The sequence below is a fragment of the Babjeviella inositovora genome (genome assembly GCF_001661335.1).
Source record: "Babjeviella inositovora NRRL Y-12698 unplaced genomic scaffold BABINscaffold_1, whole genome shotgun sequence".
In the NCBI taxonomy this organism is placed as follows: Eukaryota; Fungi; Ascomycota; class Pichiomycetes; order Serinales; genus Babjeviella; species Babjeviella inositovora.
In genome coordinates, this window is record NW_017566838.1 from 122,107 (window position 1) to 145,047 (window position 22,941).

General features: G+C 46.9%; 10 protein-coding genes and 1 non-coding gene across 11 annotated transcripts; 5 read left to right on the forward strand and 6 right to left on the reverse strand.

Annotated features, from left to right (window-relative positions):
• Nucleotides 1-3,171: 3,171 nt before the first annotated feature.
• Nucleotides 3,172-4,926, forward strand: BABINDRAFT_26671 (alpha-mannosyltransferase; the record flags this gene model as incomplete). Its single annotated transcript, XM_019131385.1, has 3 exons — nucleotides 3,172-3,468; nucleotides 3,529-3,738; nucleotides 3,853-4,926. Coding segments are annotated over 3 exons (1,581 nt in total), but the record flags the coding sequence as incomplete, so codon positions are not given.
• A 785-nt stretch (nucleotides 4,927-5,711) lies between these two features.
• Nucleotides 5,712-6,271, reverse strand: BABINDRAFT_158855 (gamma-glutamylcyclotransferase family protein). The gene has a single exon (XM_019127317.1). It carries the CDS (start codon nucleotides 6,213-6,215, stop codon nucleotides 5,826-5,828), a length of 390 nt encoding a protein of 129 aa, XP_018987537.1. The 5' UTR covers nucleotides 6,216-6,271; the 3' UTR covers nucleotides 5,712-5,825.
• Nucleotides 6,272-6,561: 290 nt separating this feature from the next.
• Nucleotides 6,562-6,963, forward strand: BABINDRAFT_31273 (mitochondrial 54S ribosomal protein uL14m; the record flags this gene model as incomplete). Its single annotated transcript, XM_019131533.1, has 1 exon — nucleotides 6,562-6,963. One exon carries the CDS (start codon nucleotides 6,562-6,564, stop codon nucleotides 6,961-6,963), a length of 402 nt encoding a protein of 133 aa, XP_018987538.1.
• Nucleotides 6,964-7,588: 625 nt separating this feature from the next.
• BABINDRAFT_158856 (N,N-dimethylaniline monooxygenase) lies at nucleotides 7,589-9,525 on the reverse strand. The gene has a single exon (XM_019127318.1). It carries the CDS (start codon nucleotides 9,245-9,247, stop codon nucleotides 7,718-7,720), a length of 1,530 nt encoding a protein of 509 aa, XP_018987539.1. The 5' UTR covers nucleotides 9,248-9,525; the 3' UTR covers nucleotides 7,589-7,717.
• Nucleotides 9,526-9,778: 253 nt separating this feature from the next.
• Nucleotides 9,779-9,859, forward strand: BABINDRAFT_t3. The gene has a single exon. It is a non-coding gene; the product is annotated as a tRNA-Ser (tRNA).
• Nucleotides 9,860-10,597: 738 nt separating this feature from the next.
• Nucleotides 10,598-11,545, reverse strand: BABINDRAFT_164028 (cytochrome-b5 reductase; the record flags this gene model as incomplete). Its single annotated transcript, XM_019130215.1, has 1 exon — nucleotides 10,598-11,545. The coding sequence occupies one exon, from the start codon at nucleotides 11,543-11,545 to the stop codon at nucleotides 10,598-10,600; it is 948 nt and encodes a 315-aa protein (XP_018987540.1).
• Nucleotides 11,546-11,860: 315 nt separating this feature from the next.
• On the forward strand, nucleotides 11,861-12,578 carry BUD31 (U2 snRNP complex subunit; the record flags this gene model as incomplete). Its single annotated transcript, XM_019126779.1, has 1 exon — nucleotides 11,861-12,578. The coding sequence occupies one exon, from the start codon at nucleotides 11,861-11,863 to the stop codon at nucleotides 12,308-12,310; it is 450 nt and encodes a 149-aa protein (XP_018987541.1). The 3' UTR covers nucleotides 12,311-12,578.
• A 320-nt stretch (nucleotides 12,579-12,898) lies between these two features.
• Nucleotides 12,899-14,872, reverse strand: HCM1 (Hcm1p). The gene has a single exon (XM_019127319.1). The coding sequence runs from the start codon at nucleotides 14,666-14,668 to the stop codon at nucleotides 13,070-13,072; it is 1,599 nt and encodes a 532-aa protein (XP_018987542.1). The 5' UTR covers nucleotides 14,669-14,872; the 3' UTR covers nucleotides 12,899-13,069.
• Nucleotides 14,873-16,176: 1,304 nt separating this feature from the next.
• Nucleotides 16,177-17,352, reverse strand: RAD18 (E3 ubiquitin-protein ligase; the record flags this gene model as incomplete). Its single annotated transcript, XM_019131325.1, has 2 exons — nucleotides 16,177-16,857; nucleotides 16,963-17,352. Coding segments are annotated over 2 exons (1,071 nt in total), but the record flags the coding sequence as incomplete, so codon positions are not given.
• A 217-nt stretch (nucleotides 17,353-17,569) lies between these two features.
• Nucleotides 17,570-18,709, forward strand: SEC12 (Sec12p; the record flags this gene model as incomplete). Its single annotated transcript, XM_019131493.1, has 1 exon — nucleotides 17,570-18,709. A coding segment is annotated over one exon (1,140 nt), but the record flags the coding sequence as incomplete, so codon positions are not given.
• A 1,641-nt stretch (nucleotides 18,710-20,350) lies between these two features.
• Nucleotides 20,351-22,051, reverse strand: BABINDRAFT_158859 (glycosyltransferase family 15 protein). Its single transcript, XM_019127320.1, has one exon. It carries the CDS (start codon nucleotides 21,904-21,906, stop codon nucleotides 20,506-20,508), a length of 1,401 nt encoding a protein of 466 aa, XP_018987545.1. The 5' UTR covers nucleotides 21,907-22,051; the 3' UTR covers nucleotides 20,351-20,505.
• Nucleotides 22,052-22,941: the final 890 nt, after the last annotated feature.

Consider the following 22,941-nt stretch of genomic DNA (forward strand, 5'->3'; position numbering starts at 1 on the left):
CAGAAACATTTATTAACACGGGGACACTTTTCTTCAAGGATAGAGATCTCGACTTAACACATTCCGAGTACGACGGTGAGTTCTTCCACCGAATGTTTCCGACAGTGCTTGACGAAATCTTGTTTGACATTCCTGCCACCAGCAACTACACTATCAAGAATCCGTTCATGGATCCCGAAGTACGCCGCAGACACTATATGGAGGCAGGAGTGGTGGTTTACCGGAGGTCAGCGCACTACACCAGCTCCTTGATGTCATTTACGATAAACTTCTGGAACCAAGCCAAAGAAAAGTTGTGGGGTGACAAGGAAATTTTCTGGCTCGGGATGTCAATAGCAGGCGATGAAAACTACGGCTTTAATGAGAACTATGCGGCTTCCGTCGGAGAAATTACTCCAAAGGAGTTCCGCCCCAAAGGAACGGTGGCTACAGAAGTTTGTTCGATCCACCCGGCGCATATATCTTCGGATGATAATCAAACATTACTCTGGATCAACTCTGGGTTCAAATTTTGCAAGAAGATGGGGACATTTGATAGCTTCAAGAAGAGTGAACATGCCCAGATGTACTCCGGGGCTCGTAGTCGACTGGATTTGGAGGCTTTCAACGAGGCGATGGTGAAAAAGATGTACCACGCTGCGATCAGCATCGATGGTGCTATTATTCCACCAGGCTCGGATTCAGTAAAGAACGAAGGGGAAGAGCCACGACATGGTTGGCAACAAGCGGGTAATACATGCGGTGGGTATCTTTGGTGTGCCTACAGCAGTGTCGGAGGGTCGCTGGAACCAAAATTTAACGGCAAGTTGGTGCGTTTCTCCGTCGTGGATAAGTTGCGCTTCAAGTTCTTGGGCGACCTTTGGACGGGCTATGGTATTGTGCAGCAGGGTGTTACTGTGAGAGAAAATCCGTTATTTTAAGGAGATGCCTCTACCCAAAGCTTAGAAAATAGGCACGGTTAATCTACTTCTTTATCCAAGCACACGTATGCTCAGATTGAATCCTAAACATTAACTTTGTTCAGGGTTTAAAATCCATATAGGTATACAATTGAGAATGCCTAGAGTTTTTTGCAGCTTTAATTTGATACCAAGATACGAGATTGTATGTATGTAGATAATTAGTGCGCGTTATTGTACCGCCTTCCTGAGGTCTGGTAGGTGATCTGTTGAAAGAGTCTGCGGTAAACAGGAACAATGCCACCACTGATACACCCATTCAGGTTTCGAGAGCTCTTTTTTTTCTTATTTTTAGCTCTCCAGAAGTTTTTTAAGTTTACCCTCTCCGATGGCTAACTAATATTTGGTTATAGCGACTTTGATAGGATAGCGTAAGTCAGGTCTTATCTTCCTGTGATTTGCAGTTCTAGCTCATGCCTTACGTGGAGCTTCGCTTAAGTCTCCGAAAAAGCAATCTATAGTTCTGTAGATAGCAAGGTCGGCTAGAAATGGTGATATACAGAATGCGAAAAAAAAGTCTCCATCATAGGTGTTTTGGCATTCACCCTTAAACTAATTTCAACTAGCTTTTGCAGGAAACGTCTGTTATAGGTCTGGCAACATAAATCCTTGCAAGGATCTGCATCCGACATACATACGCAAGTCAATCTAGAGCAATCTGTACTCTCCGATGGGTACTCACAATGTGCCGGAAATTTCCTCCTTCCTCTGTTATAAAGATTTGCGGCAGGGATTGATCAAAATGGCGCTCACAGTTTCAGACTCAGTCTGAATCGTACAGACACGCGATTTGCCCCATAGTGCTTATGTTTGATTGAAGAAAAAAAAAAAAGTTAATTTCAAATAGATCAGGTCTTAAATACGTAAGACCTGAAAAGAGCACGTTAAGCGCTAACACAAGAATGAATTTACAAAGTTCAGATGGCATGATAGAGTCTCATACACTGTTTTTATCCGATGATGGCGCACAGAGCCGAGCCAACTCCGTGGAGTCCACCACTTCTGTCGGTTCTTGTAAATTTCACTGGTATGGCAGGCTGTGAAAGAAACGGGTACATATAAACCTGTGTATCCATACAGCTTTGGCCAATACCAAGAGCTGCATGATTTTAAATTATCGTTAATCCGGCGGGCGTCATTGCACGTGAACAGGACTGCTAACCAAGCCCGCGCGTTAACGTTCACCTCGGCCGTAAATTCAGATATCTATCTCCACGGCTTATCGTTATTATGTGTTCCGCCTGAGGTCTGCCAAACTGTGTTATTAAGCGAGTTAGCTAGACAACCAGGCTTATCTCTTATCTAGTAATAACCTGCATGCACACATTGACCGCATTTCACCTTATGTCAAGCCCGCTTTCGTCCATTAAAGTGTACTCGCAGATCAATATGTCCAATCAGGCGATCCCATTCGGTAGAAAATTGGCGTGCACTCTCCTTGATGGGTGGTATAGCCCCTATATACTCCTCGGGATGATTTAATTCACACTTCACTTCTCGTGTGCTGGGACACAGGAAGTCGCTGAATTTCATGAGTCTTCCGCATTTGAAACACCTTTACAAACCCTTGTGAAATACCAGACTCAGTACCTCGATCGTAAAGCAATCTCCAACGATACACACAACGGAATCTCCCATGGACTCCACTGAGAAGCCGAGACTGCTCGAAAAAGGCATCCGCGTCAAGAAGTGGTTGAGACGCTACGTGCGAGGCCCACACATTCGGGCAGGCATCAAGGTGGTGGTGTTTCTCTTCTGCATTTTCCAGATCCAGATATTGTACGCGTGGATGAACGGCTCTGACTTTCGTGTCACCATTTCAGAGCTCGCGGAAGGATTGGACCCTATAGTTGGTAAGGCGTCGATGATTCAACAGATCCACGATTTGGTGATAGACCTCGACAAACAGTTATCCAGCAGCTACAAAAACATGCTCACGATTCATGCAGCCCAGGTGCTTGAGAACACGAAACGCGAGAACTGCCAGCTCTACTTCCAGGACGTCCACACGCGGGACCCATGGTGGATGTTCGAAACATTCGAGAACGGCAAGCAGTACGAATACGACCGGCGTGTGAACAACCACGAGCAATTTGTGCGGGAGGAAACGGAACAGTTGAAGCGCCAGAAATACATGGCACGGCACGAGCTTCGCGAGGAGGACATGAAGTCGCCCCCACACAACCAGAAACCCGTGCCCTGGCAGACAGAGCAAGTCAACGAGAAGGAGGTCCAGGAGATTGAAACCGTATTCGAGGCGAAGTACAAAGGTTTTTTAGCCACCGAACAGTCCATAGTGGATGCTGCCACCAACTTGCGGGTCTTTGGCTCGTGCTACCTCAGTCACAACAGATTCGACGCCAATAAAGATGCGGTCACAGCTCTCAAAAACAACGCCAAGGGCAAAGTCCATGTTGGAGCCAATAACACATGTGCAGCCTTGCAAGAGCGGCTCTTCCCGTGGATGTTGCAGACATATCCGGTGTTTACTCGGTGGAGCGGGGAAACAGTGAAGGGCCGGCTCCCAGTAATGGCTGATTACATGAAGGATAGTTCTCAGAAAACCAAGACAAGTGAGAAGGCAAACCGCAACCCCGCTGATTGCTACATTCTCGATCTCCTCCAGGGATTCAACGGTAAGGGAATTGTGATTACCGCGGGCGATGCTCATAAAGAAGACGTAGTGAACCTCATCCGCGTGTTGCGTGGCCTCGACAACAAGTTGCCGATTCAAATCTTTCACCGCAAAGACTTGAGCCAGAAATCACAACAGGAGTTGGTGGCTGCCGCGCGACAGCCGTTCGACATGGCATCCATGCCAAAGACCTACCGCAAGATTATCGAGCTCTACGAGCTCAAGGATAGCAAGGAACCCGTGAAACACGAAGCAAAGAAAGCAGGTGTGGGCCGATCCGTGTACGACTTCGCTTTTCCCCTGCAGGAGCTCTGGTTTGCGGATGTGAGTGCGGTTGTGAAGCCGGAATATGAAAAATTCTTTAGTCGATTTGCAAACAAGTTCTTTTCGTACTTGTTTGGTTCTTTCGACGAGACACTCTTGATGGATACAGACGCCGTTCCGTTGATCAAACCCGCGGACTTCTTCAAAACCTCGGGGTATGTGGCGTCAGAGACGTTGTTTTTCAAGGACAGAGAGGTACGCCAGTCCAGCGCGCGTGACGGGCGCGTCTTGTTCCGTAAGATGATGCCGCGTGTGTTCGACAACTTGCTCTTTGGCATCCCTGTAACCACCAACTTCACACTCCATAACGAATACATAAGTGAGGAGGCTCATAAGATGCACTTGATGGAGTCGGGTATCGTGGCATACCGCAAAACAGCGCATTTTACAGGTGTTCTCATGGCCGCAAACCTCAATTTCTGGTGGCAGGTCAAGGCGCGTGTGTGGGGAGACAAAGAAATGTTCTGGCTTGGGATGTCAATCGCTGGGGACGAGAATTATCGGTTCAATGACAACTACGCCGGGGCAGTGGGGATACTCACACCAGAGGCGTTCCATCCCGCGGTGGCTCACGAGATCTGCTCGATCCAGCCGGGTCATATTTCCTCCGATGACGATCAGACCTTGATGTGGATTAACTCGGGGTTCAAATTTTGCAAAAAGCCGGGCTCCTTTGAGCGGTCAAAGGGATCGGAGAAGTTGCTTATGTATTCCGGCGCCCGTAGCTATGACGACCGCACAGGCTTCAACGATCACAGCATTAAGGCAATGTACTACGACTCTATAAGCATCCAGGCCGCCATCATTCCTCCGGCTAGCCAGCTCCTTCGGCACAAAACTAACCGCAGAGAACCGCCGCTTGGTTGGTTCATGGATAAGTCATGCTCGGGGTACTTGTGGTGTGCGTACGACAGTATCGGGGCGAGTACGTTGCCGGAGCACCAGGGGAAGCTTATTGAGTTTTCTGTAGTGGATGAAATCCGTTTCAAGTTCTTGGGAGACCTCTGGACGGGATATGGTGTGAAACAGCAGGGTGTTCCAGTTAGGGTGAAGGAATGGTGAGATGCGAGCGAGGTATAATTGATATCTGTCGCCCTTAGTCGAGCGCCAGGGATGGTGCTTGAGATAGATTTTCAGCGAAAGAATTCTGGCAAAAGAGGACTTAGGCCGTTGTACTGCTTCCTTGATGGTTTCGGTGTGGCTTCACCCAAGTTGTGTTTCTTGTAGCTGCATAATCCGTGGTACTATGCTTTAGACGTGGGGGAATCGAGCGTCACTCCTTGCTGCATCTGCTATTTAGAGTCAATCAACGTGTTTTCTCTTCGAATTATATCTCTAGATTACCCTCTGTTTAGCTTGGGTATTTTGGTGGAAAATTGCTCGTTGCTTTCGGGGACTGAGCCGGGGGATATGTCTGTGTGGTTAAGTTGTGCAGCTATCAAGGGTAGTTGAGATGTTGCTTTATAGACACCCAATTTTCCGGTGAGGTTGGGTTCCTTGGCACGAGAGATGGTAAAGAGTTCCAAGTTGAAATATATTGCATACATCTGAAGTGTGATCAAACTGGTTTAAGCTTGAAACTCATCGAGGTCGTAGATGTTTGGAATAAATTTCGGCTTAGCACGAGATGTGTAGTATAGCATGGGAGCAACTCGACAATCTAGATAGGAAAGTTACCATATTTTAACGGATTCAATAGAAAATCCGAAATAGAGTCAACAATCTCATGAACAATTTGGTGAATACGTTAATAAATCGGGGCAAAAAGGATTAAGAAGACGTGGGATAACTATCGGAATTGACGCTTACGTCAAGTTTTCTGTGAACCAACGCAGGAAGGCTTGTCCAGATAACAGAGGTACCCCCCCAAATAAACAGTTAACACATTCTAAGTACTTTTTTCGTGCTCACACGCCTTCGGCTTCGAGCCAGTTCTGTACCTGTGCCTCATCTTCTAAGAAACTGGTATCCCAGGACTTGTTAGCAAGACGGTCAGCCCCTGCAATCCAGTAGTACACCATACAATCTTCACCACCAATAGTTACGCTTCTTCTGTCGTACTCATCCCCTTCAAACGCGTCTAGTAGCGTCATATCTTCCGCCGTTAGGCCAGAAACTACCACACCGTCCACGGAATCGTTAGCATCAGCAATGACTGCGGGGTACTTTAGGCCTACTACCTGCCTCCGTGTGTACCCTATGAGTGTGGAATGTTGGAAGCCGAGACCCGATGGTCTTCCGTTATCATCAATGTCGCCGTTGTAGCCTAAAACTCGACAGAGTACTCTTGGATGCATCAAAGTGCCGTAAGTACTGGCAATATTAGTATATAAGAAGTCAATAAAACATCTCGAAACAAGAAGCAATTCTTAAAAGAAAAAGACGTACAATAGAGTAAAAGACATATGATAGTAATGGATCTAACTCAATTCAACCGGAGTTGTTTACAGTGTCTATCTTACTTGCATGATAAGGTGCTGCAGGGAGATTTTTTGTCGTGCATATGGTAACATAATTGGCACGTGATAGTTCCTGCACCGAGTTCCGAAAACTTCTAACATCAACCGCGAAAATGACTGAAAAATTCGGGAACACAAAAGACAAGAGGTTTTGCGACGCACTCAGCACATATCCACTACACACATGTTGTACTTAAAGTCCTTATTGAAAGTCATTGACAACTCCGGTGCCCAGGTTGTCGAGTGTATCAAGGTCTTGAGAAAGACACCTATGAACTATGCCACCTTGGGCGACAGAATCGTTGTTGTCGTCAAGGAGGCGAAGCCAATCTCCACCTCCATCACCGGTGCCTCCAACTCCAACCGAGTCAAGAGAGGTGATGTCGTGCATGCGGTTGTCTGCAGAACCAAACAGATCAGAAACAGAGCTGACGGGTCCACCATCAGATTCGACGACAACGCCTGTGTGCTCGTCAACAAGAACTCCGGTGAGCCGATTGGCACCAGAATCACCAGTGTGGTTGCCAAGGAATTGAAGGACAAGCACCACAACAAAATTATCAGTTTGGCCCCAAGAGTAGTCTAGGAGAAACTATTACCTGTACATAGTGAATGTTTTGAAAGATAAAGTGTAGACAAGAACTGGGCGTATGCCAAGCGAGGTGGCCTGATGAGATGGATACTTTTCGAACATCGCATAAATTGTGCCGATGCGAAGGGTTCTGTGCAAGCTCGACCTTTCTGTAGTCAAACTTCTAGTGATAGGTGCAACTGCACTAGCAGTGTATGCTTACGCTATATGATACGGATTTACGATGACTCGTAAATAGTATGAAGGTCAGGTAACGGTTAAAACAAACCACAGATAGACACGTGGGGATTAAACCTTTGAACCAAAAATATCTCGGCGAAACATACACTTTAAACATGTATAGGATGCAGATCACACCGGAAACCCATATGATTAGCAGGTACGTTTAAAATTGTACATAGCCCCAGTCAGTGAATTAAATTCGTTGTTAGTCCAGCTAGAGATTGGTAATGACAGCTAAGCTGACATTCCAGTCTCTACCATAGTAATTCACCCTCATTGTTAGAATCTCGTCCTCAAGATTTAATAATTCTTGGCTGGTGTAAAGTATAGCGGTGATGAACATTTACGCAGATCGTCCAGCTGATTATAAAACTCAGAAAAAGACAGTTATTCAGATGTACGTATATAAATAAATCTATCGTCGACGAATCTTAACTCTAAATCCCTCTAATGTCTATATATCACTATGTTTAGCATCCAACCTGAAGTTTAGCCAATTGAGTACCCGTACAGCCAATCTTCATATTCATGACTCAGGCCACTTGAAGTATCCCGCTTCAACCAAGTCTGCAACAGAAGACGCCTTTCTTCCCGTGATTTCTTCCATTTTGATATACGCTTCCTTTATCGCTTTGGTGGAGGCTCGGATCCTCACGCGCTCCTCTGACCACTCCCCTGGAACATAACCACAGCCCCCTGATTCATACACCTGCCTGTTCAATTTCAGATAGTAAGCCACATCCTCGGGAAACTGCATGTCATGGAAATACCTGCCATTACCGTGGGACAGCACTCTCTCGCCCTCCCAGCTGGTTAAGACGGATTCTTCTGGTAAGGCAATTCTGCCGGCAAGCACCCCCGTAAGCCAGGAACCCTGGGATTCAGCTATATGGGTAGGCAATACAAACCGTGGTAAGCCTATAAACACTAAACCGGGGTGGTGCAACGATAACATATGGTCGTATAAGCCATGCACACGGGCCCCATCAGTGATGAGCTTGTTTTCGCTCTCACGGTTCAACGCTTCCAACATCTTGAACGATTTCAAATAACCTGTGGCAAACACAATTGCCGCCACGTTTGTGAGCGTTTCTCCGTTCTTTAACAAAACAATCTTCAGGCTCTTATCAACTGAGCCGATCTCCCCGATCTTTACGATGTGAGGATTGGCCCCCGCTGGTTGAGAGTTTTCGGACCTGACAGACTGGTAAATTGTTTGTTCAAAGTATGTAGCTAATTGGAAGGCGATATCGGCACCAGAGGCCGAGTTTCCGACAACCACAATCTCACCTTCCTTCTTTACTGCCGTAAAGTCCCTTGGGTGCTTGAACGCCTTAGAATGAGTGATAGATCCCGGGTACCGTTCGTTCCATTCCGCGAGTCCCGTAATCACAGGAATGTACGGCGTATCGTAGTTTCCGGTAGCCATAACCACCACATCAAACGTCTCCGTGACATCGTCTGAAGCATCAGCTCCACCATGGGTACCCAGGGACACAGCTCTGTGCACCACATTCCACTTTAGACTGTTGTCTTGCTCCACGCTCACCACTTTAGTACCGAACTTCACATGTGACTCAATGCCACGCGCAAATGCTTGCATGTACTTCAACACGTCCAAATGCGACGGAAACAATGGGAGCTCCGGGCCGAACGGCAAATCGTGATACTCCATGAGGGGAGAGGGCACATTGGTATCAAGAAGTTCATATATCGCGCTTAGCCAGGCATATTCTGCCCCGTCCTTCTCCGGATTCACCCCCTTGTAGGCCTCCTCATCCAAGTTGGAGGATGCAATATCCGCACCAGTGGCAATTGTGGGACTTGGCGTGTACCATGGGTCAATGGACGGAACGTGGTCGGTATTCTGGTGTGTATTGAAGTTCCAGAGACCACCGAACGTCGCGCGTTGCTCAAATACCTGGATGTGGCTGAAGCAGTTTTCGGCTAGGAGTGCTTTGGTCACCACAGCACCACACGGTCCGGCTCCAATGACTGCGATTCGCTGGGCGCTTGTGAGCACTTTTTCGACCGATTTCCGTACCTCTGAGCCCATTAAGATAGGTTTTACTGATATCTGCTGGAAACTGTCGGTGAGAGGTAAAGGGTGACTGATTTACTGGGTAAGGGGCGGGGGTGGCTATTGATGTTAATCGAATTAGCTATATCTAAGGGGTTTTCGCGACCTGTAAACTGTGGGGGGGGATATCACAGGTGAAAAGGGCAATTCCCTAATAACGCGCTGTAGTGCCAGCCTTATTGATCAAGACAAGCTGAAAATGTCACGTACCAGATAGATATTCGAATGCGTGGTTTCTTTTCGATTCCGTTAAGAAAATGTTCCGAGCATACTACGAACTGCTACGAGTACTTATAGTGGAGTCTGGGACAAGGTAGATCAGATAATTAGCCAATCTACTAACACGTGATTAGAGTCTGTTGATAAGTACTTATTGCAGTACCGCCAATTATAAACAGGTTTATCCATTTCCTTTCCTTTTATACCTCTTACACTTCGGTATATGGTCATCAATACCAGTACTAGTAATGGTCAAGACGTGACTAAAACGTCTATAATTTTATCTGTGGCATTGTGGCCGAGTGGTTAAGGCGAGACACTCGAAATGTCTTGGGTGTACCCGCGCAGGTTCGAGTCCTGTCAATGTCGGTATTATTTTTCCTCGGAAGAGGAAGTGATTCCGATGCTGTAGCGTCCCGTCTATCTTGAATCATAATGAATATTTGTTAATACCTGTCCTTGCACATGTTTGAAGTCACTGGGTTGTTTAGATGTCTGTGTGAAGAAATATCAGACTGGCTCACCCAGGTAGTCAAATGATGGCTCAAAAATGGGTCCATGATAACCAAAAGCAACTTTTCTGGATGAACAGCCTGTAAAAAGGGCATATAATGCCCTCAGCGTTATTATCCTTAATATCAAAACTAACGAACATAAATATTCTATTTGCATATCCAAGACTTTGTTACCTTACCAACAGACAAGTAAATTATTATAGTCAGCTACCACTGATTACTTATCGCTATGGACACCAGTACTATTCAGTAGCAAGTTACTAGAAATCAACAATATACAACTTAAAGCAAACTGTACTCTGCCTTATGAAGTTTAATTAACCCGCTATGATGACGACTTTGCCTTATTTTCAACTATTATGAAATGATGAGCTCCTTCCTCTGGGGGCTCAAGGTTGTGTTACTTAACTCCATCAATTGTAGTTCATCCCTTAGATTAAAGTAAACCCCAATTATACACGTAGAATCAACCGTTATTCCACACTGCACCCAGTGCGGTTTGTATTCTATCACCTTTACTGCTCAAGATGTCTACGCCTAGCCTACTCCTACCCAACCCCTTATGTAAGCTGATTAAATTTTCTTAACACAGTTAAAAGATAAAGACCTGGTCGTCAGACTTGGACGGCATGACAGCTTTCTTCCAGCCGAGACTGGTGGTCAACTGGATGGCGACAGTCTTCATGGCCGGCGGCCCGCAGATGAGCAACTTGTTTTCGGCACTAGGCTTTGGCATGTACTTTCTGATCATCTCCTTAGTGATGTAGCCGGTCTCGCCGTCCCAGTTGGCTGGTGGCGTCGTCAAGGTGTAGTTGACCTTGAAGCCTGGATATTTTTCAGCAAACTCGTCGAGCTCCTCTCTCAATAGGATGTCGTTTTCGGTCTCGTTGGCGTAGAGCAAGTTGACGTTGGTGACATCGTCTGGGGTGGTTACGATGGTGGATAATACCGACAAGATTGGGGTGATCCCGGAACCACCGGCAATCATACCAATCTCGGTGGCCATATTTGGAACGTAGTCTAATCTGCCGACCGGGCCCCTGAATTTGACGGTTTCACCCTCTCTCAAATGGGCAAACTTTTTTGAAACCTTCCCGTCTGTGTAGGACTTGACCAAGATGTCGAAGTAGCCCCGGTCCATTGGGGACGAGATCGGCGTATAGTATCTGATTTCGTCCTTGCCATCCAACACCATGCAGCAGGCTAAATGGTGACCCACGGGAATATCTAAGTACTGGTCTTCACGGGACAACTTGAATCTGTAAATGGCGGAGTTTTTGGAGATGATGGTGGTCTCAGCCAATTCAAAGTCCTGCCATTTGACATCATGCATCGCCGGACTTCTCTTGAGAAGAGCCATGGTCACTCTGACGGACAAAACCACCGCGAGGAATGCCAACCCGTAGTACGCGAACGTAATATCGGAAAGACAACCCACGATAAAACACCCGGTGACAAACAAGCCCACGGGAATGTAGATCCCATGCAAAGGCTCGTTCAACAATTTGACCTTGTCGTCCACTTCTTGTTGCGACAGCATTATATGAATATCTAGGATGAAGAGGGAAAAGCAAAAGCCTACAATTGATAGAATAGCAGATTTGAAAATAGCCGCCCGTGTGCAGATAGAATCTTCCAGCGAAAAACGGTAAAAATCCGATTAGTAATCCTGCACGGATAATTTTCAACTGAGGCATTATCGAGCATCAGTTGATATAACTTCATGTTTGTGACAGCATCTTTCAGTTCAAAAATTTGGAATATATAGCTAACGTGCATTAACATTATTGTCTACTATCGCTGGAGTGTACTTTCGTTCACCTAATCAACAGCCACACGTACCAAATCTCTATTCATGCCAAAGCTAAAGACGTCGCGCACCAAGAAGGCCCCTGAGGGCTTTGAGAGCATTCAGAGCCTGTTGGAAAAGTTCAACAACAAGCTCAAAGCAGCAGAGACAAAATCCACAGCCAGTTCTTCGGTTAAGAAGAACGAGATCTTGTGGGAAATCTACCAGATCCACCACCAACGCTCGCGATACATATACGACCTATACTATAAGAAGGAAATCATCCTGAAGCCGTTGTATGACTGGCTTTTGAAGAACAAGTATGGTGATATCAATTTGATTGCCAAGTGGCGCAAGCAGGGATACGAGAACTTGTGTTGTCTTCGCTGCATCCAGACGAAAGAGAACAACCACGGTTCCACGTGCATCTGCCGTGTCCCGAAGAACGATCTCCTGGAAGAGAAAAAGATCCAGTGCATCACTTGTGGTTGTAGGGGCTGCTCCAGCACGGATTAATGCTTAAGAAATTATCTACCGGTGGTAGAAATAGATGCGTTCTCAGGGGCTAGGTATAAGTTCTAAGACCATCCAAATACTCGAATTTGTTCAGTGGTCCTAGCAATATAGAGCCTTGGGAAAAAACAGGCGTTAGGCCATTGGTACATCTGGATTGGTTGCTAACCCACGATTAGCAACCAATCGAGGTTCAAGAGATACAGACAGATATGCGTACAGATATATGTACATATTGAAGATTAATGTGAATTGAAAACTAAGGCTGGACAAATATACGTAGAGGGAGTGTACTCCGTGAAAACCCTAAGTTAGAAAAGGATCAGTAAATCGGATATCAGTGGAGGTGGAAAATCTGGTCGTGATAGGACTTGGAGCCCCAGAAACGACGGACAGCATATCCTAAACCAGACTACGGTCTTAGTAGACAAAAGGCATACAAATGGTCGTAATTCTAATTGAGTATGCGAACCCAACTTGCTCATGGATAAATACACTTACGTAAATCCTAAGCTCCCAAGGTCGGTTAAGAACTATATTCCCCTGGCACATTTAAAACATACCCTTTGGCAAGCTCTACTAATCTTGAAAGCGGACCCTGAACTGTATTAAAAAAGAAACCAAGTAAATAGTACATAGAGAAAGAGAACAAAAAATGTAGACATAGAAATAAAGAACCTTACCCAAATAGTAACAAAAGACAACGAACGAATCGTATAAAGAATAGGCACAAATGTGCGGGGGAACGGTAGTGGGATGAGATTACGCGTTATTCCCATCATCATCGGTCAAGTCGCGGTCACCGTCAGCCGTGGCACTGTTCGTGCGGTTGACGCTTTCGATAGCACGCTTCACCACAGAGCAAATGTCCACACCAAACAAGTCGGACACTACCATGTCGGACCCCAGATGGTCCCAATACTGCTTGCGCCGGATATCACGCTTATTGGGAGACCCAAAACAGGCGCGGGCGATGATGTCATCGTCACCGTTGCGGGAGACACTGGGAGACGTGTAAAAGTCATCGAGATACGACGGCGAATTCCAAATGCGCTTCATGATTGACGACCCGGGCGTGCGAATGCCTGAGTGGAGTGGCGTGCGAACGCTTGAGTGGAGCGGTGTGCGGAGAAGCGTCTTAGGTACCTTCAAGCGCGACGCAGGAGTCAACGGCTCCAAGAGCGGGCCAGTTTCGCTCTGCTTCACAGGTGAAAGTTCGATACTGGATGTGCAACTGAAAGACGATGCAAGAGGCAAATCGCGGCTGTTGGAGTAGAAGCACCGAGAAACAGGTGTGTCGCTGGGTGAGTCGAAGTGAATCCCCGGGAGTTTTCCGTGGTAATCACCCACAGCTGAGAGGGACCAATGGGACGAGTGGGATGGTGTAGAGGTTGCAGAGTTGAGCTTTGGGCGTTTGAGCACTAACTCCTCTTCGTTGCTACGGCTAGCCGACACGCGCTGTAAGCCTATCGTGGTACGCGCGCGTTTCAAGCCAGGGCGTGGGCTGGGGGTATCCAACAGCTGCATCGTAGGGATGTGGCACGCGTGAAAACCGTCATGGCTGATAATCTTGTGGGTTGGAGTTTTTTCCACAGAAGGCTCGTAATCCTCATCAAAGACGTCACTGGATTGGGGACACGGCGAGTCCTCCTGGGAAGCCGGTGAGGATGACTTGAGTTTCTCATCGCGTTTCTCAGGCTTGGTACGTGCTTTTTTCTCATTCTTTTTTGACGACCGGCCCTTGGCGAAGCGCGATTCATAGCCGTCTTGCACGAGCCAGTAGTGGCCCTTACCGTCCTTGGAACGGTCACCCTTGATAAAGGCCTTGTTTAAAGAGAGATTGTGGCGAATGGAGTTCTGCCAGCCCACATCGCTCTTGCGGTAGTAGCCGAAAGAGTCGATGATCCACTGGTAGATCTGAGACAACGTCAAGCGGCGGTCCTCAGACCGAAGGATTGCCATACCAATCAACGTCGCGTAGGAGTAGGGCGGTTTGGCGGAGCCATAATCAGAGATGACCGGCAACCCGTCAGGCGCAATTTCCTCTACAATTTTCAACGGCTTCTTCTTCAGCTTTGGCGTCATCTTTTTGAAGCTCGGCTGCGGGGGCTTGGAGGTGTGTGAAGCAGACGTAACAGGCGATGAGAACGCGGGAGAGAGTAGTAGTTTTGTCTCTTCTGTGTGCTTTGTAGGACTGTGCGTGCCGCGCGTAGCTGCGGTTCGCGACGTTGAGCGCGGCGGCGTGCTAAGATGGTGCGTCCGAAAGCCCATTTTGCTAAACGGCGTGTCTGTGATGGCGTGGCACTCGTCCATCCTGGTGGGGCTTGAGTTGGCCATGAAGCCACTCAAGTTGTGTGACATGGATGTAGGAGGGGTGTGGATGGCTGAGCGTTACACTGGAAGCGGGCCTTAAGGTTGGTTTGGTGATTGAGTCAGGTTTTTAGTCGGTCTTATTAGAAGTAGCTCAGTTGTTGAGGGTGGATTGGATATCTGTAAACAGTTGGTTGTTCTTATTTGCTAAGGGCGAATAAAGAGGATATATAATTGGGGCTTGCACAAATGCGCGGACTTCCTTAATCTTTAGGCGTAAATTACATGCGTAGCTGGTGTAGGGAAAAGCTTTTGGGGCGTGTCACAAACACATGTCATGCGAGAAAAACGCGCTTGCTGTGTTGCTCTGTTTACATGAAAACGCGCTCTCCCCTCCCGCCAGCGCGTTTCGATCCGCACACGCTCTGTGCTACTGCACGTGGTGCGGCGGAAGGGGGGCGAGAATCGTTAGGCCTGCACGGATCAATTGCAGTGCGTTTCACGCGCTGGCAAAAAGAAAAAAACTTAAAAGACAGTAATAAATGCATAAAAATCGATCAGTGGTCTATTGGTGAATTGTATACCCCTATTTATGTGTATAGGCCTGTATTAAGGCGTATGGATTTGTTTGGGTGTATGCTTGGCATGTAGACTTGGCAGATTCTTTGCGCGGCTTCCGGATGATGCGCGTCGTCTCATGCTTGACCGTGAACTAATTATATGGCAGGGCGTCCAGTTTCACTCGACCCTCGCCTTCTTGGCGTGATCCATGCATCTTGCTCGTTTTAGACGTGCCGTTTCACTCCGCTACTCCTGTATCTGGCTGGATTGATACCAGAATGGAAATAATAGAGTGACGTTCTATCAGCCAGTTGCTGAAAATCAGGATAGTGTACGCGCAGACAATCAGACCCTAGTGCACGCCCTATCGGAATCGAGATAGCTGTTCTGCATAGCTTTAACCTGTTGCTATTTAGGGGCAGTACCACTTATCTGAACCCTTCAGACTGAATCTTGATTTAGTTGAACTCAAACTCTGAAGAAATACTATGTTCAGAGCAATGGGTGACATGCAAATTTTAGTTCAGCGTTTACGCAATCATCGACCCGGTTGTAAGATCTGGATGTAAAGTTTGAAGCCAGCTGATGTTGCAATTTTCCTGAAACCTATTTGGTGTGATAATCCGTATTTACGGCTCCATCAACTGCATATTTACGACAATCAACAGATTAACTCGGGGGAATGTTCAATATCGATTTATTGAGTGTATTATGCAAGGTTCATTGGCCAGATAGCTGGCTGAAATAAATAACGTGGATCAAGACCCATCCTGGTTGCTAGCTATCCTCAGGGCTAGCACTTGGCTGGCATCGCTGAAAGCTTCCAAATCTGAGAGAAACAGAGTATCCTCTTGGGTATGGGTCATCCTGTAAACTGGTTCTTCGTCTCCCCCGCTTTCTCCGTCAACCGCTGTAATCGTTTCAGTTCGCAATTCAACTGGCTCTTGCGGTTGAGAACTAGGCTTAGTTCGTTTCTCCGGCTCGTATGCGGTCTCTCCCACCTTCCGCTTTCTTCTAGCGTGCTCCTTGGCTTGCTCGATCAACTCCCTATACTCGGCACTATATTTCCAGTTCCAGCCCTTCTTATCAAACTCCTTGCTTTCGATATTCATATACCGCGCGTTGCTAGTCCGGGACATGGACAAGACGCTGCTGGCATTTCCATTTGACGTTTGCTGGGCTTCCCACTGGTTGAGCTTGTGACGTAGTTCTCTTTCCGATGCGGGATGACTACTATCCAAGTTCGAGTTGAATAAAATGTAGTACTCGTTGTATCTGGCTTCAAGCTGCGGCCGCGTGCCGACGGCTGAAATTCCCAATGACTGAAGCTTCTCCTTGAGCTTGAGGTTATTTAGCGCCATATAGTTGAGTTTTGGTAACTTTCGGGACTCGGAGCTCTGTGCGTGTTTCTCGGCCTCGTTAAAGTAGAAATCAGAATTCGTAGTTTCCGGTTCGGTAGGCGGAGGGGACACTGAAGGAACAGACGGTGGAGACTTTGTGGGAGTTGCTGATTTAGGAAAGAAGGAGGACCGCGGCCGCTTTTGAATCTTAGGAGGCGGCGTATCCCCGTTTAAACAGTAGTCAATGTGCTCCGTTTGAAGGTCCTCCGCCGACATGATGCTGGAACAGACCGGACACTCGACCATTTCCTGCCTGAAGGGAACAGCAACAGACGTTTGCTTGAGGTTTTTGGGTCTGGCAGTACCTTTGGTCTCCGTCTTGCGCGAAGTGTACGTAAGGCCTTGTTTCGGGACCTCCGTGACCTCATCCTCCACGTCCACCACCTCCTTCCAGTCATCAGTTATCTCATCCGACTTTACCTCCACAATCAAAGAGGTGTTATCATACACGTGTGCGTCGGCCTTGGGTCTAATCCGCTTCTGTAGCACCTGGAGCAAGTCCGGTCGCTGTTTCAGGAAGCACAACACGATCTCTTCCAACAAAATGCTTCTCTTCAACCCGCTCTCGTACTGTTCCGTCTGACACAATGGGCACTTGGCGTTGTCAAAGATGTATTTGCGCACGCATGCCGAGCAAAACGTGTGGCCGCAACTGGTCAGTACCGGCGCCCGGAGGAAGTCTTTGCAGATAAAGCATCGAAGGAGCGAGTCAAGTTCCGCTAGACCTGGAAATTGTGTGGAAGCCCAGTCGGAAAAGTCTGTGACGTCCGACATTGTTTTGTTTTTGCGTTGGGGAATTCTTTTTGCCGCTATTGACCTCTGATCTGTGTTTTGATGTATGAAAATTGTTTATGTCACGTGCTTCCCCAGGCGACATGTGGCAATCTCGCTGTGTCATTAGCCGTCGTGTTCAGTAAAACGTATAGCCAGTTACACAAAATAGCTCCCCTTGAAATTGTACTCTCAACCTCCTTGCTCAATCTCCATTGCAATGAAACTCGAAAAGACATTTAGTCTCGATGTGGGATACCCCATCTACGGGGCCAAGTTCTTGAACGACAACCTTTTGTTGGTCACCGGCGGCGGCGGCGAGGGCAGCAACGGCATTCCCAATAAGCTCACCGCCATCCGTGTCAACTTTGACAAGCCCAAAGTCTTGAAAAAGTACCGTGAGATTCAATTTCCCGACCACGAGGATTCGCCGATGAGTATTGATGCTACAAACGATGTAGTCCTCGTGGGCGTCAACCAGTCGAGCGCCAGCATTGCCGCAGGGGTCAACAAGCACCTCAAGAAGTTCACCTTCAAAGATGCCCACTTGCAGTTCGTTGAAGAAGCCCAAATCTACACGAGCAGAGATGTTGGCGTCTACCAAAAGTGCACGTACCTCTCGCCCGATGCATCTTCGGCAGCCATCTCCACCTCTGCCGAAAAGGGGATCATCTATCTCCTCAGTAACAGGGGAAGGGCCTTGGAATTGGAACACGAGGTTGACACTGGTGGCGATGTCAAGGATATGCACTTCAGTCCAGACGGGAAGGCGTTGGCATACGTTACGGCTAACTCCTTGGAAATTGTCTCGCCCATCACCGGAAACTCCATCATGCGCATCCCCGAGTTCAAGGACTGGGCCTTGTCCAAGATCCGGTTCATTGACAACGATCGGATTGTGATCGGCGCAGCGTTGAAGAAAGGTGAAGGTATCGTGGTGGCACACATCTCTGTGCCCAAAAAGAAGGTTCTCAAGTCCCGCGTGGTATCTAAGAAGATCAAGGGCATCACCTCTATGGACTATGCTGAGGGTCTTGTGGCGCTTGCTGGGAGTGACTCCTCTGTCACACTATTGAAAGTGGAGGAATTGCAGAGCGTTCATGTTTTCCCGAAGGTGCACAATTTTGCCATCACCCGCGTCGCCTTTTCGCCAAGTGGCAAATATTTGGTCAGTACCTCTGCAGCAAAAACTGTGCAGATCGTAGAGTTGCCAAAAGGTATCTCTACGTCGGTATCAATCATCTGGCGTATCCTCAACGCCATATACAACTTTGCGTTTATCGCGTTATTGGCGGTCGTCGTGCAGTACATTTATGCCAATGGCCACTATGAACCGGTAATCGAGTACTTGAAGAAGAATAGGCCGGACTCGTCGCTTTACTTTTCGTTCCAAAAGGCCGACACGCATGTTCCTGAAATAACCAAGGATGTCACCTCCTCGGTCTTTGCCCCTGAGGATTTGACCATTAAAGGCGATATTGTTAGTATCACCAGCACTTCAGAGATTCCGGACGCTACGTTTATTCCTGAGAGCACCTCTTCTGACCCATATGTCTCAACTGTCACTATCGAAGAACGTGACGTGGACGGCACAACCACAGTGTCCACTGAACCGGCGGAAGAAACCACTGTGGAAACCTCTTCCGTCAAACCTGTTTCAACTTCTAAATCTGGTGTCAACCCTATTTCCTCTTCTAAATCTGGCGTCAAACCTATTTCCTCGTCGGTTGGGTCTGTCGGTCAACCTGTTTCTACGTCTGCTAAACCTGCTGGCATTGACGCGGTGGCTTCTGCATCTTCCGCACCAAGTGTTTCTGTCTCTGTCAGCACTAAAACCGAAACCCGGACCGAAGTTTCGATATCTACATATACCTATGTGAAAGTCCTCACTGTTACCAAGGCAGTGTCCACTCCAGTTGTGGAAGTCAGTGGGGCATCATTAGTTTCCGCCGATGTGGACATGGACACCCCCCACGCATTATTCCAAAGTGTTATACCGACTGTGGGTGCCGAGATATTGGTGGAGGGAGAGGATATATTATACGATGAGCCGGAAGCTGTTATTAGCTCCGATTCAGCACAGGTTGAAACTCAAACCCTTGAAACCAAAGCACCACACTCATCCCAAGAGCCTGTCTCAGTGTCCACTGTAGTCGAAAGCTCTGAGTCATCTTTAAAAACTGAATCAGTGTCTTCAGTTGAGACAAAGGAAGCTACCTTTCAAGTCTCCACCACTGCGGAATCAAAAGTCAACCCTGTGACGCCTGTTACTGCCGCAGTCTCCTCTAAGACTGAATCGGCAATTTCTGTAGCCTCTGAAGTCCTTGTGCCTGGTAATTCCACTGTCGTGGTTAGCTCCAATGCTACTGTTTCGGACACGGAATCTCAATTGGTTGGTAGTTTTAGTGGTAATTCTGATGAGGTATCTCTACTTGAAAAAGATGTGGGGTTCGAAGATGCTGTCAAAACTGCTACGCAGGTTACTGTTACTGGGGTTGCTGAAGCCTCCGCTGTTGAAACCTCTACTGGTGAAACTCCTGTTGATGAAACCTCTGCTGATGAAACTCCTGTTGATGAAACCTCTGCTGATGAAACCTCTGCTGATGAAACTCCTGTTGACGAAACTCCTATTGATGAAACTCTTGTTGATGAAACTCCTGTTGATGAAACTCCTGTTGATGAAACTTCAAAGGCGGATACTTCAACTTCACCAGTTGAGACCGCTAGTGAAACACCTGCTGAGACCTCCGGTGAGACTCCTGTTACAGATTCAACTAGTGAGACTCCCAAAGAACCTCTGTCTAATAAGGCTCCTATTATTGAGACTTTGGCCATTGACATCACAGAGACTCAGCCCATTGAAGCCGCCGAAGCAACCGCAAATACACTGCTAGAGTCTTCAGTCAGTGATGCTTCAGAGACTAAAGTAAGTCACGATGAATTATAAACACTCCTGTCCCATTTTCGTTACATTGTTGTGTTAAACGTCAATATATATCTATGTTTGATGATTGACCTAGGTTCTGGAAGAACCAGTAAAATCTTTACTGGCCCTGAAAGCTATAAATTCCACAAAACAATAAACCAGAAATAAACTATAAAACTAAGACAGGAAATTATGGATTTTGATGAAATACAACCAGAAAAACGCTTTATTCAATAGAGTGCGAAATCCTTATCGACCATTGAGTAATCGATCCATTGGGCCATACAGTTCTCGGTGTAGAGACTCTCTGGGCCAAATTCGGTCGCCCTGCAGCCGCGACACTTGTCACTATTTGGACAGTTGGCATACGGACCGTGTCTGTAGCCTATGTCTCTAAACCAGTGGACCTTTGATTTATCGGCAAACAACCCTAAGCCGATGGAATGAACCGGTGCATCACCCCAACGTTCGTAGTAGAACCCTCCGTTTTCGTTCAAACGTTCCATCCACTTAGTATACGGCTCGGCACGGAAAAAGTCCATGTCACCGATTTCAAAGTTAGACCAGAAGTGGCAACCGGAGTAGCCACCCGTGAAAAGCGCGTGCCAAGGATTCTGCAAATCGTTAGTCAACCACTCAAAGGCACCGTTTGGATGAACATATTCAGGATGTTCCTTGACAAACTCCATGGTGACACGCCATAAGGTTTCCACGGTGATCGGGTGATCGTACAAATTGATGGTGAAGCCGTACGTCTTATCATTGTCCTCCATGAACTTGAACAAATCGTAATCGATTTCACAGTAGTAGTCAGTATCCGGTTCAAATCTCCAGTACCACTTATACTTCTTTAACGCCGGAAGATTGTAGAACGTGGCACTGTTGAAGCGACACATATGCCTGTACGAGAGCAAGGTGCCGTACTGGATATGTTGTTCCTCCATCATATCAAATGCTCTGTCTATCTTCTTTTGGTCAAGGTGGCTCGGGGTACCCCACTCCTCAGGTGTCAAGTGAACGTACTCGATTTTGCCGGAAGCAACTTCTTCCACTTTTTTCTTGAAGTTATCCGTAAACGCCTCGTCATTTATCAAAGTGTACGGATAGTGGAACTTCTTGTTGAACTTTTCTTCAATCTGGGTGATTGTCTTGATAAGTCCGTCCAACTCTTTGTTACGTACAAGAACAAGCAACGTGGCGTTAGCCAAGACGTATTCCTCCTTTTCCGCAGGGCCTCGCACCAAGTTCCCCGTCTTGGGTTCATTAATCTTGGTCAGAACAAATTCCGTATAGTGTTTCATGTTGTCTTTGATGATTTCTTTACGCCTCTTATCAGACTTATGTTTGAAGGTTAAGGCATCAGTGATTTCCTCAAACGTCATTTGAGTGTAGTCGGAGACGTACGTCTTCTTCGTCTCCTTGTAGAAGCCATTTAACTTATCCAACGAGTTGGAAAGATAGCTCTTAGTCACACCGGAGTCTGTCGAGGTGGAGGTGTGGTGCATCAATAGCATCATGGAAACGAAGAGAGTGACAATAATACCCATAAGACGCTGTCTCTGGGATGTTCTGGCGAACAGCATAGAAGCCAGATGGGAGATGATGCGGAGCTTGTTGTGGAGGTCCGACATCTTGATGCCTTTTATTATAGGAATCATTTGAGGATAGTATACCGTGGCTGGGGTACAATACACAAATGATCTATATCGGTTTCAACTGTTGAGGTAAAAGCTTTAAAGAACGTGTGATACCATGTATCGTCTATCACCGAAAAAATGGTTGAGATCCCTGTGAGATGTCCACAATTGGTCCAGGGTAGGGTGAGATAGAAACGCGAGACTCTGCATCCAAACCCTGTCAAGAAATTCTGAAGCGGACACGTTCAGCCTATGAGAGTTCCTTGGCACTGTTTTATCTGCATGTTTCATGCAGATAAAATTTTCATTAACGCGCTGTATGCATACACCCAGGGAATGATTCGCGGCCATAAACCTATCTAGAAGACCTATATTCCGTATCCTGTCACTAGAGACGTTCTAAGTTATGTCAGGCCATTATCCATTGGGAGTGATTTTGAATTACCAGTGTTATCACATGGATAGATGTTTGGTTTAATACTAGAACGGGGGTAAGGTTCAATCACATAGGGTATACCTGGCATTAAAGCGATTTATGCTGCCTTACATGCACCTGTTAACGGCAAGAAACCGGAGTAAATAATTAAAGAATGGACGTCAGATGCACGTCAGAGTGATATAATTCAATGGATAGTTGGACTGAAATTGTGCTGTGTTGTTTTGAACTTACACCCGTATGGGAGGCAGAGTTGTGAGCTAACATGTAAGCCCTCTTAAGACTTGAGTACCTCTTTACTATAGTGTACCTAGGATTCTGTGATATTTCCCTTGTAAGTATAACAGATCCATGCCACCTGTTTTTGTTAGGGTATCTAATATTGGTACTAGATCTAGTTATTATTCCAACGCGCTGCCCACGGGAACGAATCGCTGGCATGTATTGATTGTACATATCCTGGTTGCAGCAAGAGAAGTTGTACAGTTTAGGTTTGCTTAGTGCAAACCTAAGATTCCCTCCTTGCTTAATTACATCTATTGGCAATAATACAAAGACCCATAACTCCGTAATCGCTACCTTCACCCTCTACG

Coding starts and splice junctions, on each gene's coding strand:
- BABINDRAFT_158855 (XM_019127317.1), bottom strand. CDS start 6,215: ATGCATCCAAGAGTACTCTGTCGAGTTTTAGGCTACAACGGCGACATT.
- BABINDRAFT_158856 (XM_019127318.1), bottom strand. CDS start 9,247: ATGGGCTCAGAGGTACGGAAATCGGTCGAAAAAGTGCTCACAAGCGCC.
- HCM1 (XM_019127319.1), bottom strand. CDS start 14,668: ATGTCACACAACTTGAGTGGCTTCATGGCCAACTCAAGCCCCACCAGG.
- BABINDRAFT_158859 (XM_019127320.1), bottom strand. CDS start 21,906: ATGTCGGACCTCCACAACAAGCTCCGCATCATCTCCCATCTGGCTTCT.